Source organism: Drosophila takahashii, chromosome 2L (genome assembly GCF_030179915.1).
Source record: "Drosophila takahashii strain IR98-3 E-12201 chromosome 2L, DtakHiC1v2, whole genome shotgun sequence".
Taxonomy (NCBI): Eukaryota; Metazoa; Arthropoda; class Insecta; order Diptera; family Drosophilidae; genus Drosophila; species Drosophila takahashii.
In genome coordinates this window covers 24,833,653-24,852,088 of record NC_091678.1, presented here as the reverse complement: position 1 = coordinate 24,852,088, position 18,436 = coordinate 24,833,653, and the positions used below count along the sequence as shown (strand labels likewise).

The following is an 18,436-nucleotide window of genomic DNA, read 5'->3' as shown; positions in this document are numbered from 1 at the left end:
TCTCGGCGAGAGAATTCGGCAAAATTATATTATTTAATACCATGTTTACCAGTAGTGCATAGTAAAATTGATATGCTATAAATGCTTTTTCTAAGAAGTGCCTGTTTTCACCACGGTGAACAATTTCGCTTTGATCTGATGGTTCTTGCCTGGATCACAATAGGACTTTTCCTCCATTTTCTTTGCCTGCTTCGAACTGCTTGAGTCCCTCGAGCATTTGTTCATCCTCTCTTTGGTTTAATGGCAAACCATTTACAGTGATACTTAAAAATCGAGGACTTTCAGAATGAAGAGCGTGGCGTTTAGCGAGACGCTGGAAGTCCTTCAGAAAACCCTTGACACACAAAACGGCGATACGGTGAGGGGTGTACTAAAAGCCTCCTCCAACTGCTCCAGTTTCTTATTCATCAGTCCCCCGCCAGCAATACCAGAGAGTTTCCTTTCTCCGCCACACTTTCATAGTATTTTGCATGTGTATCGCAGCAGCATTAGTCCGGGTGAATCAACAAATAGAGTGATTCATACGCGGACTATTAATGATAGGAGTCTATACGTGGTTGCACTGCTCATGAGTTCAAATCGAATATGTAACTTTAATGGAAGTGTCGCAACTGTGTGCAACAAAAAGAAACTACAAGACAAAAGGCAAGAGGCAACAGGCAATTGCCAAGGCACAACATTTATTTGTATAATTGAGCAACGGGCGAGAGAGAACTGCATAATCAAGCGATGGGGTCAACGGAATCGAGAAGAATGCCAAAGACTTTGGGTGGGGAAAACCAGTTTCATGTAAAAGCTAATTACGCGCCAGTCGAAAAGTTGTGTCAAGTATCTGTAGGAAATGTTTCTGCATAATTTCCATGCAAATGGAGAGCCCAGAAAGCTGCAAATGAGCAAATCAAAGGGGAGAAAAACACAGAAACAAGTACAGTTAGACAAACAACTTGTTGCATTCCCAAATGGGATAGATGGTTCTTTGGAGTTTGAGGGACTATTTGTCATCTCTATCGCTCGACTGACTCCCAGTTTTTGAGTACCCGTCATTGTGTCTTCATGGTGTTTCGGTGTGGCCCATTTGCATCTGCAGACTTCGGCCACTTCCCTTCTGGCGCATTGCAGTTTAGATGAAATTGCCTAGATAGGCCTAGACAGGCCCAAGATACATTGGCCTTCCATTCCCGTTCGCATTTGCAACTTACTCCAGTGACTCATGTTTTGTTTGCCCTCGTGTTTATGACACACGCAGTCACTGGAACGGACCGAGGCCCAAGATCTGGCCACAGGAGCTCCCAGAGCCAAACCAGCCGCAATCATGAAGTGCCTCGCCTTGTCTGCATAAATCAGAAAGTAGATAAAGAAAATTGCAACTACATTTTACGAACGGCAACAGCAACTGCAGCGCTAAGCGGACAAACTCCCAATCCGGAGACGATAAGTGAACTGCAATAGAGATATTAGCGGTTCTTAAAGTGCCATAAACTGGGCTACAGTACACAGTGTCCGCAGGGAATGGGGTTCGAATGTCGCCACATACAGCAGCGTAAGTGGATTACGACACCAGCGGAAGTTGACACAATGCCAGTGTTTCAGTTTCCACAAGGAGTGCGTCGAACAGTGGGCACCTTTTAAGTTTATAAATTCAAGATAACAACCATGATTTCTACATTTCATGTTAAATTTTTCCCAAAATGGATTTATTTTTACGGTAACATTTCGAGCATATCAAATTGAGATGCCACATTTCAAGATAAAATTTTTGTTCAAATTATAAATCGTTAAATGATCTCTGACAGACACAAATATTTTAATCAAATAACCTTTTCTTACTTCCTATTTAAGTCCCCCTTGAGCTCCCAATGCCTCAATGATTGCCTCTACCATGACCTTTGATTGAATGGCTTCGATTTAGCAATTGTTATTCGCCAACCTTAATTGCTTTATTCAATTTCACAGTAGTGAAGTAAACAAGTAAATAAAATTAAGCAAAACAAGCGTAGAAAACGGCCACAAAAAATGGCAAAAGTAGAGGTAGCAAATTCCACAACGACACTCAATTCAGTGTGTGTGTGCTGGTCAAACAAAAAACATGGGGAAAAACAACAACGAAAAAATTGCAATAAATTAATTTAATGGTAACGACAACAAGCGGCCGCAGCAACACCAACAAGAACAAAAAACAACTGTCAACAACAAGAGCAACAGAAGCTGCTTTAATTGTTTACAATGGCACAGGGGCAAAGTTTCAGGCGTCTGTTTCAATTTCCACTGCCTAGGAAAAGTAAAGGGAATTGGCACTGGGGAAACTCACTCATTGATCTTCGTTCGTTCGAGTTGGCAAAGACGTTGTGACAGAAGTCCCAAAGACAAGAGTAAGACATCGGAGGGACGTAGATTGAATGGGAAAGGGCCGGGACAGCCTCTCCAAACATTTATATTGGTTTCGATTTTATTTATTTTGTAGTTTCAGCCCATTTTAGGTTCGAACCCCAGCAAACAGCTTCTTGCGCCATATGCATGCCAAATATATACAATATGCGGCGGAACCCGGGTTCTACTCCCTCTCCTGACCTTCTACTTTTTCCCGGCACGCGAAAGGAAGTCGAGTTGAATGTAATAAAATGGCTTTGCTATCGGTTTTTGGTATAATTAGCATTTTCCGCCGGCCGCCAGCAGCTGTTCACATGCGGGGGTCGATCGGAACCCTTAGCCCCATATGGTGGTAGGTGCCTTTTGCAGTTTACTACCCGAAACTGATTGCACTTTGAGGTCTTTTTTGGTAGTTATAACCATTAAACCAAGGTATTTCTACTTTATAAAGATGTCTGCTTCAAGCGGCGAAAATATGAATATTTTAAAGCAAACTGATTTGTGGAATATCAAGTTTCTGTTCTAACTTCCCCTTCATAATTTGAAATACCCTGAAACCTTAATAATAGTTGCTCCCATTAAGTTTTACTCACTCTCAGTGGATGTGTCTATTACACCCCTCAATTACATGACTAAAATGTGACTCATGCATTTCCACTATCCTTGCCATATTACATCGATAGTGCTTCCCTGCTTTTATTACATTATATTTTCTAAATTTTATGCTCGGCAGTTGCATTTCATTTCCAAGAGTGCACCACCCACCCAACTCGAGTTCCACCCCGACTGGCGGCAGAAGCAATTAGCTCGCCTCTCGGTTCTCAGTTCTACGTTCTGACGGCTGTTTTGAGGGGCTGCCATGGGGCCCGGTCTTTGAGCACGCCTTGGGTTGCCTTGCCCTTCAAAACTGGGAGAATATGGTTTTTATTGTCTGGCCAAGTCTGGCATAGATGCATACACAAAGTATCTAAATATCTGGAAGTATTGTTCGAGTCATGCAGTATAAGGAGGAGGAGGAGGGAGACTGAAGGCAAACAGGACGGGCTAGGTTACGTGCCGTGTCCGTGGGCTATTAAATTAATTATGCCCGCTTTAATGGCTTTCGTTGGCTTTTCCTATTTTATAGATTTATGAAATGTGGAGAATACGAAGAGGGACCCTACCGCACTTTTGCCTTTAATTGTTTTTAACATGAAGTGTCCGAGGTCACTGTGCAATTTTAATGGTTCTAGGCCAACATAATCTTGAGAATACTTCCCTTATTATCGCAATTATTCGTTTGAAAAGGTGTGTCATAAAGTTGATAATGATGTTCTCGTTGGGTTTGTTTACTAGTTCCGGGTAGTCTAATAACTTTCACGATTATTAATTATCTGCTTTGAAAAATACCTTGCTTACAATCGAATGTTCGTGTTTGTGGCGCACTTAAGTTTCAATCGCCCCACACAAAAAGTGCAATGATTGGGATCGCATTGGCGACGCTTTAATTGATTTCGAAATGCGCAGTGTCTGTGAAGGGAAATCCGAAATATTTTAACGCCTTTTGTCGGCCCATCCGCATCTTGATGTAAATTGGTTTTTGTTTTGATGCCAGTTTTAGCGGGTCAGTAGGAAATGACGGTGTTCAAAGTGACCCAGGGACTGATATGCATTTTCATTTGGACATTGTTGGCTTGGCCAAAAGAAACTAAAATCAGGAAGATCATTCAAATTACACACATGCCTTGCACGATTTATATATCATATTCTCGGCTACAATGTGTGTCGTGACTTTTTTCGGACTCGCTCCCAGACATTAGTTTTGAGTAATTGCCAGCAGAAAATATTAAATTTCCTTTGAAGACAAGCACAGACATCTAAAAGTTGCTGGCTCGTGCAAAAATTATATCAAATTTTCGGAACGCTTGCCCAAGGTTTTCATTCCATATACATTTGACGCGTCTCGACGGACCAAGTCAGACTAAATTACACGTTATTGAGAAAGGTTTCATGTTTGTAGAGGCGTCTTAAATGGGGTGGGAAGCAAAATTGGTCTCATTTTGGTTTTGGAATACATTTTTATAATTGGCAGCTTAGAAAACGAGGCAAGGTAATATATTTTTGGTGTATAGTTTCCTTTTGAGATAATGAATCGCGTTCTAATTAGATAATATAACTGGCAATCATTTTTAAAAAACATGAATAGTTAGTATACTTGGCAAATAAGTCACGTTTTCAGTAGAAATTATTATTGAATAGGATTATTTCTATGCCATATTTGTGAATGGAAAAAACATTTTAACAAATTGAATGGAGATATTTTCTTGTTTGGAATAAAAAGCGACTATTAACAGTGTTTAGTCGCCACAGGAAATGTTGCGGTTACTAGGCAATATCGTAACCCTTTTCGCACCTGCCGTCGATTATATCCTGTTATCCCCGCCAACGTCCTTCAAACCGAACCAATTCGGACCGATAGTCGAGCCACACGTGCCCACCAATCGTTTGCAGGCCGACTCGGCTAATGGACATTTTAGAAAGGCGCCCGTAGGCCGAGTCCCATGGCTGCGGCTGACTGCCGGGCATTTGCATTAAATGTTAATGGCAAAATGCAATTATTTTCGCACATGCAAGGTGCCCAGCGACCCGGGACAGAGCATTAAGCACGGGACGCACGCGTTGCGCATGTTTGTTGACAATTAATGCCCGGTTCTTCGGGCGCCCGGTGCAGTTTTGCAGCTGATGAAACACACGGGGCGGTGTCTGGTCTAAAAATGGCCAGTGCTGCGGTTTGAACCCAATTTCGCATTAATTTCCGCATAACTCGGACAGGCGGCACACGAAAACGAATGCGATCGCCGGGTAAGAGATAAAGCCCCCCGAAACTATGGAACTCAGCTCCACTCTTTCGACGAATGGACAGCGGGAAATTCTTGCACGGCAGTCGGATGACCCCTTGTGCCATAACTTAAATGAACGCATCCGCTGTGGCCTGAACTGCTCCTCCCCTTGGATGGCGACACAAAAAAGAGAACTAAAAAAATATTCCAATCATGCATTTGCCCTCCGATGCACTGAACTCTTCTTTTTCTACCCGGGCTGCTGTGGTTGCCTTTTCATCATCATCATCGCCATCGCCATTGCCGCTACCCAACTGGATGGATGGATGGATGATTATTACTATGGGTGTAGTCGCGGTTTGTCTGGGTGGCACTTTGATGTTGTTTTAGTGGCTTCTTTCCATTTTCCCTCCTGTCGCCGCCAAAGGTTATTATCCCCTGATTAACCGCAATTGCCGCTGCTTCTTTTCTTTATTTTCGTTTTATTTTTTGTTTGTCTCACTAAACTCGTTGCAATATCTTGTGTCGTCACTGTCAATTGGTTTCATCATTGGATTTGGGGATTCTGTTACCAAGAGATAATTCTTGCATCTCATAACTAACAAGATCATTGTTTTCAACCAATTAAGTAACTTTCATTGAAACTAGCCTTTTTGCTAATTTTAGCAGATTAGATATCAAGAAATCTCTTTATTATGAACTTCCCGCATTCAGTCCTAGTAGAATTACTTAGTAGTTACCAGAAAGAAGATAAGATTGCGTTCATGTCGGCGAACAATTCCGCATGATTTCGCTTTAGCCAAACTCCCCACTGGATTGCTTGGGGCAACAAAAGCCCTAAAGTCGGAAGGATAGAAGTGCCATTTTTTGGCGAATCCAATTCCAAGCCATCGTACTTTTAATCAAATAACATTTCGAGTACTCTCCAAAGCCGCAGAAGCTCCGAAAGTTGTCATCCAATACAGTTTTTTGTGCGCAATAAAAGAGCAAACTCAACGCATAATTCCAGTGACAAACCAAGTGGCAAGTATTGATTTTTTGTTCGCTTTTTATTCGGCGAAACTCGAAATACACTTGCCGGTACAATGCACAAACATTCCCGGCCATTTGGGGCGGAACTGCAGGAGACGTTTCTGTGGAGGGAGCACTGTACAGTGGCCCAAAACAGCGACGAACTGGCAGCGCGCGCCATTTGCATTCTTGGCACCATCAGCCTTCAGTCGTGATGGTGAGGAAAAATGTTGGCAACACTCGGGGCCTTTCGGCCGCCCCTTTCCCTGGTTCCCGGTCTCCTGACCTGTAGTTTTGTGTGTTTTTGGCATGTTTCATTGGCAGGCGCGCTTAAAATATGCTGCAAAAAAAGCGAAAAACACAAATAAAAGTCGCGCAGCAGGTGGACGGGGTGCGGATTCTATTGGACTAGAGTGGTTCGCAGTGGAGTCGCGTTAAGTGAGTTACTACAAACCCATTTTTCAATTGCTCCGGCACGGCAATTGTGGCTGTTGTGTTTATTGTTCGTTCGCTTGATAAAATCAAATAAAAACACCTCTTAACGAGGTAAAAAAACTAGTGACGATCGCGCCTTCAACATACAAAAGTTCTGATATCAACATTTGTGACGAAAAATTATTACACTCGTCATTAAATAGACTTTCTAATATTTTCTCATTCGGCCCGCCCTAGCAAACTATTCCAGCCTTTTTCCCTTTACAGGCATTTTCTATTGCAGCGTGCCGAATGAGAAAATATTAGAAAGTCTATTTAATGACGAGTGTAATAATTTTTCGTCACAAATGTTGATATCAGAACTTTTGTATGTTGAAGGCGCGATCGTCACTAGTTTTTTTACCTCGTTAAGAGGTGTTTTTATTTGATATCAGAAGTTTTTGTTTGTTTACATTTGCTCTCATAGGAGCTAATATATACATTTAAATTTAAATTGGTAAGCCATTGTATTTAACGAATTAAGTTAAAAAGGCGATGAAGTATATCAAAATACCTTTTAAACGAGTTATAGCACATGTCTGTACCTGTAGTAGTTTAGAACTTACAAACTAACGAAATTTAGCTATTTTTAGCTTTTTTCCCGCTAAAGTAGCGGCTTTTTCCAAAAGTCGTAGAACAAAAGATTCCTATATGGAACTCTTAAGTGCAAATTTACTGATTCCATGACCCTAAAATACAGTTCGTATACCCTCACACAAAATTCAATACTCAGGGAGCGTTAGTTGTTCGAGCTGGCAAAAGTGGCTATTTTCGTATAAAAATAACTTTTAAACGTGACTTTTTACAGTAATGTGTTGTATACCAAAATTTAAGGAATCTCAAGGGCTATACAGTTTAAAGTTGTAAGGAAAATCGTTAGAGCCGTTTTTGAGAAAATTAAAAAAAAGCTAAAAAGAAAGTTTAAAAAAAAATTCTTTTGTTCATATCTTTTTAACTATTACATTTACACAAATTGCATATAGAGGGCGTTTATAGCATTTAAAAATACCTTTCAAACGAGATGCAGCACAAGTCTGTAGCTTTAGTAGTATAGAAGTTACGGCTCTCCGAATTTTAGCTATTTATAGCTGTTTTCCCGCTAAACTAGCTAGTTTTTCCAAAAGTGGTAGAACAAAAGTTTTTTATATCGATGTGATGAACGTCATATCAAATTTTCAGAACTTAAAAAACATATTTTGGACAAGTGGACAAACAGAATTAAATTTTCATTTTGGGAAGAAGAAGAAAATCTTATTTTGGCTATAACTTTTGAACGGAGAGTCGGATTTTGACAAATGTCCCCTCATTCGACGGGTATTTTCAAAAGGAATACAACTAAAATATTGCGAGGGGGCATTTATCCCCACCGGCCCCAACAGCTCCAAATTTCGAAATTTTCACTTTTTCACTTTCACCGCTCTCTCTCCCAAGCCAATTGATTTTTTTAAAGTCTTGGTATGCAATCCTGTTAGTTTTAGCTATACCTTTCGATAGGTGTATCATTCATTATGATCGGACCATCACAGTAGATTTTCAATTTTGCGGCTATATAATAGTAGTCGCCTTCGCACACTCTCCTGGTGCGCTTCGTCACTACATGGACTGCCGTCCATAGTGATATATTCCGCAACACCCACCTAGAATAATGGGCACAGGAAGAGGATTTGGAACAGGAGCAGGGTTGTCAAACTACTGCAATGGCGTGCCAACGTCACTCGGAACATCCTTTCCTTCGCCCCCACATTTTGGCCCATTTTGATTTGACGCAGTAAACTCGGCTCAAATTTATTTCAGACAAAACTTTCAGCTGGCAATATTAGGACCCAAAAACTGTTTAGCGGTCTGGTCTGAAGGTTAGATTGGGTCGGACATGCTCTGTCTGAATGCCCAGCGAGCTGTGTCTGCGGCCGACCTTTTTCTATAGAATGATTTGTTTCCGATTTTTCATCCTTTTCTTTTTCACTTTGGCAGCTCGCTGGGCATAAAATTTATCTACTGTTTGGTTTATTTATAGGATAAAAGTTGATTGTTTCGCAAACGATTATTAGTTGGGGATGCAAAGGAGAGGTGGAAACTTTGAGTGGTCAAAAAACAAAAGGAGATAGTCCCCAATATATATTATAAAACATTCTTTTTAAGCCTTACAGCTAGGAATATCTCAATAATTGAGTGTGCTTCCCCATAGATAATTATAATAACTAATCGTTCAATTTCCAAATTAAGAAAATCAATCGGCAGAATCTCTCGATCGCTCAAAATCACGTGGTATCATCCCACAGCCCACACTGAAACACACTCCAGTTAATTATTTTCTCAAAACAATTCAAAGCTGGCTCATAAAAATGTATTCCCCAGCCAATTGGCAACAGAGAAATCAACGGCAACAACAACAACTAAAATCGACTAGCGTGTCCATAAATGTTTATTACTCATATGGCAATTTAAACAAATAAAAAATCCGAAAAGAATGCGCTCGTGAGGAGAAACCGGCTGGCGTCAGAGCAGCGAACAAAACAAACAGCATATAGCTAATATATATTGATAATTTAGGCAAAGTCTGGCAATAATTGATAAAGGTAAATAACACTGACGTCATGGATTGCAGCTACCTTTTATCAGCACATAGCCGGTGAGAAAAATAGATATATTATTCAACGTTGACTTTAGTAACTGTCTGGTTGGCGGCGTGGAGGCCACCTGAACATATCTATTTATAATTTTCATTATGAGTAACTGAAGTGCAAATGACGCGCATTGTTTTGTACTTGTAAATTGCCTGGACAAGATATAGAGCGGGAAATGAACAATCTTAATGCATATTTACATGGAATATTCCGATGATCCAAATGGCTGATTTCCTCCCAACTTATTGCGCTTTGTTTCCACTTCGCAGCTTCTGGGAGAACCTGATTGCCTTTTTCTTTTGCAGTTTGATTATTATATTTTCCTCTTTTTTGCACTATCGACACACACACACAAGTAGACAGTGCTGATAAGACGACACCTTATCAGTTGAATGATTAACGATCGTCTTCCAACTCTTTGATTTCGGCCAACTTAATCTTTGCACATGGCCAGCGTAAATAAACGAACTCACACAAACCAACCAAAGTGTATTTATAAATATTATTATTATTTTCTTTTTGCAGTTAAGCTCTTGGGATTTTCTATCACCAAAAATAATCCAAGCTGTGCGCTAAAATTTCTATTTCATTCCACTTTTTGTATTTTTCTTTTATCAAATTTTTTGGCACTCGGAAAGCGGGAAGAATGCGAACGAAAACGCGAAAAGGAATTTCGATTCAGTTTCAGTTTGAAAGGCCGCGCACTCCGACGATTCCGTATCCGTCACCTCAACATATTGTGTGGGTTCCTCGACTCAGACTGAGCGATACTATGGGTAGTATCGCCCGACGCCGAGAGAGACCCGAATGGCGCACAGCTGTTGTGGCCAGACTGCTCACAACAAGTGGCTCTAAGGGAGCGAAAGAGCGTTCTCTTGGGTTTAAGAGTACCTCTCAGATACAATAGTATCTATCAGATACAACACACCAGGAGCACTACAAACTGTGAACTCGTAAAATCCAAATGTTTACTGTATAAAGAGCTCGTGTTCTCTTAGCTGGCGGTGTTGTTAATAAAACGGTCGTTGCTTTTTAAATTTTCAGCGTGGACTTGGCCAGGTCGATGAAATTACTTATACTAAGCAACTGTTTAGCGTCCTTACCACCTGTGGATTTTATAAGTCTTCTTCATTTCTACAAAAATAAATATATAATAACAATAAATACCTTCAAACCTTTTGTATCTTTAGGATACAGATATTTGATCCCAATTAGCAAGTGTTTAAAGTGAACTTTTAATGGATGTCGCAACACTTACTAAAACATGGCTGCCATAAATGTGTCGCCAAAGTTGAAATGGGACAATGGCATGGGAGGAAGTCATTATCATTTGGTCTGCTCCTGATTTTGCATAAACACATGAAATTGAAACACGTGAGCGCTAAGTGAAGCCATTTGCATGCAGACGCCATAAACTGCACTGGTTGTCCCTGTTCTTCCACCATTCCCTGTGCCATTTTCACTTGTTTGTGCTTTGTTGGTAGACTTCGATTAGTTTTCCTGGTTTTCCATTGTTTGCAGCTAACGGAGGGAGTGGAAAGAAGAGCTTGGAGTAATGGCCAGTGCAATGGCCATCGTTTCCCGACCCTTTCCTTTCCTTTCCGTTCCGTTCCCTTCCGTCTCGTCCTGTTCGTCCATAACCTCAAAGCAGACATCATAAATCAAAGAACAAATTTGCACTTCAAGTGCGCTTTCAATAAGTTTGCCTCTTCGGACATTGTTGTGTTCAAAAGTTGTTGTCCTGACCGTTGTTGTTGTCATAAATCATAATTTAAAGCTTGACTAGAACTGGGGGGTGGGTTAAAAATTTCAAACAACTTAATGAGACAAAAGAAAGGACCAACAACTTTTCTATTAGCATTTTTGAAGGGACAGAACGTCGAGAAGATTGAAGAGCCATTCAATAAGAGAAACTTCCGAACAGAGAGCCGTTGACGAGACATTTGTGGATCAGATGAGATGACTAAACATTCGCGCAATCTTATAAAGCAAACAACAATAAACAGCAGCAAATAACGACGAACAAGAAGGAGAAGCAAGCTCAAATAAAATGGCGAAAGTTCAACGGAACATTCTGATTGTGTGTGTTTTCCCAAACTTGTATATTTGCGCAAAAACAACAATTTATCAACGCTTGAGCCACAGCTGCCCACCGAAAGAGAGCGTGATTAGCGCGAAACCGGCGAATCTTATCAGCTGGGCTTAACGAAGGGATGTTTACCAGGAAATATTGCCAAAATATGCAGGCGTAACAAATCGAAAGTCAGATTCAGATGTCGTCAATGGGTCCCCCGAATCCAAATATAATAGAAATCCGATAAGTACTAGCACGTCAGGCATGATTCATCCATTTCAATACAAATATTAAACATTTGCGGTATGCACGCCGGATGGTTAATTGTCGAGATATGTATAAAATATTTCCAAGGAATTCTGTAGCAATTGTAAAGATAATAACATAGGAATGTGAGATAAGTCAGATACCGCAATGTCTTAGAAATGTTCGTATTGATAATAATAAGGTGAAACCGACCATAATACAACGTGAAATATTTCTACTTATGAAGAAAAAAATTTATATTTTTACTCTCAATCTGAACTAAAAAAAAAAAAGTAAAAGTGATCGTTAGTAATGATCATTAATTTCGAATTTATTTTATCTTTACAGTAACAGAAACTAATGTCTTGAAAATATTTTAAAGCCTACTTTTGAGCTCGAGCATATAAGTCTGAATAACAGTGACTGTGATGGCAGTTTGACTATTTTTTCCAATTCTAGCTAGCTAAAATGTTAAGAGGCAAGGCTCTATGAACGATCCCAAGAAAATATACATGATTCAGATGGTCTGCTGTAGAACTAAATTAAATTAAAACAAGAAAGAAAGCTAGCTTCGGCCAGCCGAAGCTTATATACCCTTGCAGATCGTTCCTATTAACTTACAAATCGCAAAATTTTTAAATTTCGTATTATTTTAATATTATTTTTTCTATCCTTCCCTATTGCACGTATATAATATAGTCGTCCGATTTTTGTTAAATTTAATTCAAAACTCTGAAATACTAAAAAAAATCATATCCTAGAGTATAAGAGAATACAATAAAAACCAACGGAGCTATAATTTGTTTCCAATTAATTTCCCATTAATTTTTCGATCGTTCCTATGGCAGCTATATGATATAGTCGTCCACTTTTGATAAAATAAAAATTGAAATTCGGAAATATTTAAAAAGAGTCATGTTCTAAAGTAGAAGAGAATACAATAAAAACCAAAAAAGCTAAAATTTATTTCTGTGTAACTTTCCCATTAATTTTCCGATCGTTCCTATGGCAGCTATATGATATAGTCGTCCGATTTTTAAAATATTTTATTCGAAATTCTGAAATATTTAAAAAATAATATTTCCAAGAGTAGAAGGTTTTATTTCAAAAAACATCGAAGCTAGAATTTTTTTACCGTTTCCTTCCTATGGGAGCTATAAGATATAGTTATCCGATCCGGTTGGTTCCGACTTATATACTACCTGCAATAGAAAGAAGACTTTTGGGAAAGTTTCATCGCGATAGCTTCAAAACTGAGAGACTAGTTTGCGTAGAAACGGACGGACAGACGGACAGACGGACGGACAGACGGACATGGCTAGATCGACTCGTCTAGTGATGCTGATCAAGAATATATATACTTTATGGGGTCGGAAACGTCTCCTTCACTGCGTTGCAAACTTCTGACTGAAATCATAATACCCTCTGCAAGGGTATAAAAATATGTAAATTACTTGCATTGAATTTGTCAAAATTATAATTAAATAAAATAAATAAATCTAAACCTAAATTGCTTTGGTAAAAAGATTCTGTACCCTGTCCTGTCAGCTCGGCTGAAATTTATTGCCGCCGCAAACAAAACAAATTCAACTGCATAGCACCCGAAAAACTTGACCCAACTTAACCCGAAAGCTGAACTCAGCTAATTGCCGAAAAATTGAAACTAAAACCAGACACCAAAAACCAGGAGCGAATAAATAGGGAGAGATCTGGTAATTTATTCACTGCGGCAAGGGGCACAGCCATCCAGGTAGGGAAGGGAATAATAAGGAAGGGCCGAGGTGTCAATTGCCCCGCCAGGTAGAAATAATGAAGCGGGATACGATAGGGCGAGGAAACACAGCCGGAAAATGCAGGCCAAATTATGCGTAATAAACCGCAGCGGAAATTTTGAGGAATCAGCGAAATTTTGTGGAAAATATGAGAATTAATATTGTGCGCAGGATTAGCGGAATTTCGCTGAAGCGCGTACTTTTCGTTTAATACTTTGAGAACACTCAGCCGTCCTAAAAATAGTTTAAATAGTCGCCAGTTATCACAGAACAGACCTAGACCCGTTTAAAACCTTATCAAGTACTTTAAGCTGATTAGCTTAGCACGCGTCCTTCATCGAATTCCTAATTTTGTTTACTATTTTACTATTTCTAGAATAGTTCGATTTTTTCATTCATAAATACTCGTCTATTCTGATAACACAATTATGATATGGCTTATTATTGCGTGAATCACGTTCTTGGTTACAGACTCACCTTTGATTTGGTTTTGTTTACAATCTTACGATATAGGAACTTGTACATAGCACTACCGCAACAACGATAACAACTGTATATCAAACAATAAATAACAATTTTCTGGCTTTTGATCACGTTTCTTGGCAAACACACACATGTACTAAGCCAGAAACAGATAAATATGTACTTATAACAATTTAACAATCACAGCACCCGAAAATAACAACTTGAAAACGCTCAGCGTGTGTTGGCGGCGGTACGGAGGATTGAGGAGCGTAGGTTTCTTACTCCCGCGAAACGTCATTGATGACTAAGAGAGAGTCGCGGAGAATTACGAGCCATGTGAGTTATGAGATCGGATACTCGAATATTCTGCATGCGTTCGGGGCACAGGAGCGAAACCCAAAGAGGGCAGTCAGGTAGGATCGTTTTTTCTGAATTTCGAAAATTTGCTCCTGTTTTCCAGATGCACTTATCCCGCGTGCTCCGTAATTGTTTGAACACTTTTAAGCTCAGCATGAAACTGAGAGTAGCAGTTTTTAATAAACAAATTATTAATACAAACAGGAATAAAATGACTAATTATTTAGATTAAGAGAGATTAGTAATACAAAATTGTATGACTTATTCACTAATTCAAAAGATTAGGAATTATAACTCTTAAAATATTAAAATAAAAATTTAAATTCTGTTTTCATATAAAAATTTAAATTGTTTGTCTAAAAACATAAAGTTCAAGAAAGGTATTCGGTCTTTAGATGATCCTCAGATGCTCTAAAACCACTCTTATTTGTAATATTTTAAAATTCTTGTAGTTAAATGTGATAAATGTAACCCCTTTTTGACCGATTCCACTCCTGTTATTCAGTTTTTGCATTTACAGCTACTTTTTTCTCAGGGTATGAATTCAAGTGGCTCCCACGTTGTGTCTTCTTCTTTTTTTTTGGCAAGCCGAAAGAAATACAACGAAAATAGCAAACGGCGATAAAACAAATGTCAACCGAAAAAGTTCAAAGATGAGCTGTGCAGCAAAAACAACGTAATGTGGGCACACTTCACAATAACGGTACTTTTTTATTACACTGTTAAAGCTTTTGTTTGATTTTTGTCCAAACAGCGCGGAATGTCAATGAGGAAATGTCAACGACAATAGAAAAAAGAAGACGCGCCAAAAGTCATCAAAGACAATCAAATAAATTTACAACAATAAACGCTCTCCAAATTGGTCAAAGCGAAATGTGAACAAACTAATTAGTCTGAAGAACAGCGGCACAGGCAAAACAGAGTTAAAGAAGATGAAGAGTTGGAGAAGCCGAAGTTTGTACAGGTGCCCAAAGGTGAGCAGCCTGACATTTGCTTGGAAAAAGGTGAAGGTCTCGTGAACGAATCGGATTAATCAGCGGATGCATGTAAGGAGGGGGAATATGTATAATTGCAGATATTGTAATTGTTTTAAACATTTAGAGAAATAGTTATGATTGATTTTAATAACATTTGTTAATACTCTTGGGTTAAATAAATGTTTTCAATTACCACAAAGGAACTTCTTATCATCTTTTACCAAAACTAGAATTATTTAAATTTTTTATTTTCGTAAGTTTTACTACATTATAGTGCCTTATCTTAACCTTAGCGTTTGATTTTGTAGATCTTTTATTTCTGAATGACAGCTTTTGCCGCAGACAACAAAAGGCCATTAACCACATAAAGAGAACTCATTATATAAACCGTAAAAGCTAAGACTGTCTTCTTTCACTTTGATAATAATGGTTCTTTTTTTTCAGATTAAGTATAACTTCCATACCCTTGAACTCCCCTAACTTAATATTAGAGCAGAATTTACTATTTCTATTGTTGAAAACCATTAACAAAAGTATTTGAATAATAGTATGAAATATTTTGATATAATACAAAGTAATTGGCGCCATTTTCTCGTCCGTATGTTAAGTTTATAGGAGGGATAAAACCTTTAAGACTTATCAAAATTTTAAGTTTAAAGCCTACTTTAACTTTAATATTAGAAGTGTCTTGGTTTATTTTAAATAATGATTGAAAAACTGTTGTTTTTCTAGCTTTACAATGAGAGCTACCCCCTAATCAATGCTTAGTGTAACGTATTGAAGTTTTAATGTGCTTCCATCGGTATTTTCACGTTCCGTTGGTCACTCACCTGTATTTCGAGTAAAAGTTCCTGCTTCTTGCGGCGCAGCTCAATCAGCAGTTTCTGCTGCTCCGGCGTTAGTTCTGCAAAACAACAATAACATCAAATAACAGTAATAATTGAGCTGCTTCTTTGTTTTGTTCATTTTTATTTGGTTAATTGGAACGAAGCAGCAGCAGCAACAACAACGAAAGCAGCATTCCAGGCACACGCATGTAGCACACCCACACACATACATACAGACACATGCACTAAAAGAGAGCTGCACTCGCTGCGTGCGCAAGAGCGGGACGGCAGCTGCTCGTGACGTAGCCAGAAGCTTGGCCTAATCAATAAACAATTTACGATTGTTAGCGCTTCTTCGCCTTCGCCTTTCACTGCTCGCTGGCCAAAGCACAATGGGTGGCTAATTGTGCAAATTGACTTATTAGCGTTAATTCGGCACTGCGGATTAAATTCGATTGAAGGCCAGAAAATGAGAACACACACATACACGGGCACGCACTACACACACACACAGACACATAACGAATGTTGCTTGTTGCTTCGCCTGAGTTTTTGTTTTTGGGGACTCGCCCATTTGTTTTCTTTAGTGTATAACTTATACTGAGGATTGGGCGTAATCCTCGGTAAAACTGCTTTGTTTACCTGGCATCGAGAATTCACTGCGCCCCTTTGAAATGGCTCCGTACGATCTGTTGTCGAAATTGTCCATTGCGCTGATCATCGTGGCGCCACTGAGCTCTCACACACACACAACACACTCGCGGACACGGGGCACGCACTTTAGTTGCACATTATTCGCCAGCAGTTGGCTAGTTTTGGGCGCTTTTCATTGAACAATTCTGGGGCAAACGGATAATAAACAAATCAACACAAAAAAATCGCCATTTTCTTTCATCTCTTGACTAGGGATGTGCCGAATACCGATGCACGGCCAATCGGTTATCGCAGGAATACCAAAAGAAATACTTTGAAAAATACCAATTGCACACTGTCTGAAGCTGACCGATACACGATACACTAGGTGGCAACGCTTTTTATTTTTATCTGTTTCCACTAATGTGTAACAAAATTCATTTTTAAATTCATCTTAAAATACAATGTATCTAATGAGCTAAGATTATACAAAAAATGTAACAACTTTTATTATTTTTATTACACCCTAGCAGAAGAACAGAAAGCTTGCGATTTAACAATTTGTCAAAAGTCCTTTATAGAATTGCTGTAGCTAACTATTTTAGTGAAATAAGAAAACCGTCTACATTTATTTCTTAAGCCTAGTACTCAGTTCGGCTAAGAGTTTTACTAGTCGAAAAATATTAATCTTTTAGTGTGACCGAAGTTTTCGGAGTTCATCCGCAATGCATGTAGCACGGTCTTACTCTTAGCAAACAAATTAACTGGCGCCAATTTTCAAATATTACAAAACGTTGAGCCGACCTGGGTCGCAAGCTTTAAATTCGCTATTGGAATGGCAATATGTATTGGAGCAACTCCTACAGGCAGTTTTCCATTGATTTTTGTGGTTTTCCTTCCATTTATATGTTATTGGCACACCGATTCTGCACAAACACAGCCAAAGATTAAATTTTTTATTCTTTGGGCCGCGGCTAAAGGCGTTCATCGGAATTCATCCGCTAAATCTAGTATTTTTTTGGTATTTCCTTACTATTTCCTTAAGCCTAGTACTCAGTTCGGCTAAGAGTTTTACTAGTCGAAAAATATTAATATTTTAGGGTGACCGAAGTTTTCGGAGTTCATCCGCAATGCATGTAGAATGGTCTTACTCTCAGCAAGCAAATTAACTGAAATATTACAAAATGATTAGCCGACCTAGGTCGCAAGCTTTAAATTTGCTGTTGGAATGAGGATATGTATTGCTACAACTCCTACAGGCAGTTTTCCATTGGTTTTTGGGGTTTTCATTCTATTTATAATATGTTATTGGCACACCGCTTCTGCACAAACACAGCCAAAGATCAAATTTTTTATTCTTTGGGCCGCGGCTAAAGGCGTTCATCAGAATTCATCCGCTAAATCTAGTATTTTAGTGGTATTTTATTACTATTTCCTTAGCTCAACTGAGTACCGCCGTGGAAAAAAGTCCCAGCTAAGGGCCTTAGCTACCTATTTGCCTCTCGCTTACTCCTATGCTTAGTTAGCAGTTTTCGTCGTACTGAGTACTAGGCTTTAGCTCAACTGAGTACCGAGGTGGAAAAAAGTCCCCGGCTAAAGGCGTTAGCTACCTATTTGCCTCTCGCTTACTCCTATGCTTAGCTAGCAGTTTTCGTCGTACTGAGTACTAGGCTTTACATAAATTGTTTATAAAATGTAGTTTAGTTTCTTACCCACCATACTTTGAAGCTTTTTCGTAGAGTGGCAACTCTGGGAGCATATGTTCAAGAACTGAAAGTGTAAAATACCAA

At 39.1% G+C, this 18,436-nt stretch overlaps 1 protein-coding gene across 2 annotated transcripts in view; it reads right to left on the bottom strand.

Moving 5' to 3' along the window:
* Positions 1-16,920, bottom strand: part of step (cytohesin steppke) — a 37,569-nt gene extending 20,649 nt beyond the window's left edge. Inside the window, exons 1-2 of one of the 2 annotated variants that reach the window (XM_017146529.3) lie at positions 16,656-16,920; positions 16,017-16,090 (exon numbers count right to left, since the gene is read on the bottom strand). In XM_017146529.3, the coding sequence (XP_017002018.1) occupies positions 16,017-16,090; positions 16,656-16,734 (153 nt within the window). In that variant the 5' untranslated portion in view covers positions 16,735-16,920. Of the gene's footprint in view, positions 1-9,495; positions 10,061-16,016; positions 16,091-16,655 lie in introns of those variants that run through there. The other variant, XM_044393415.2, reaches the window with a different exon arrangement.
* Positions 16,921-18,436: the final 1,516 nt, after the last annotated feature.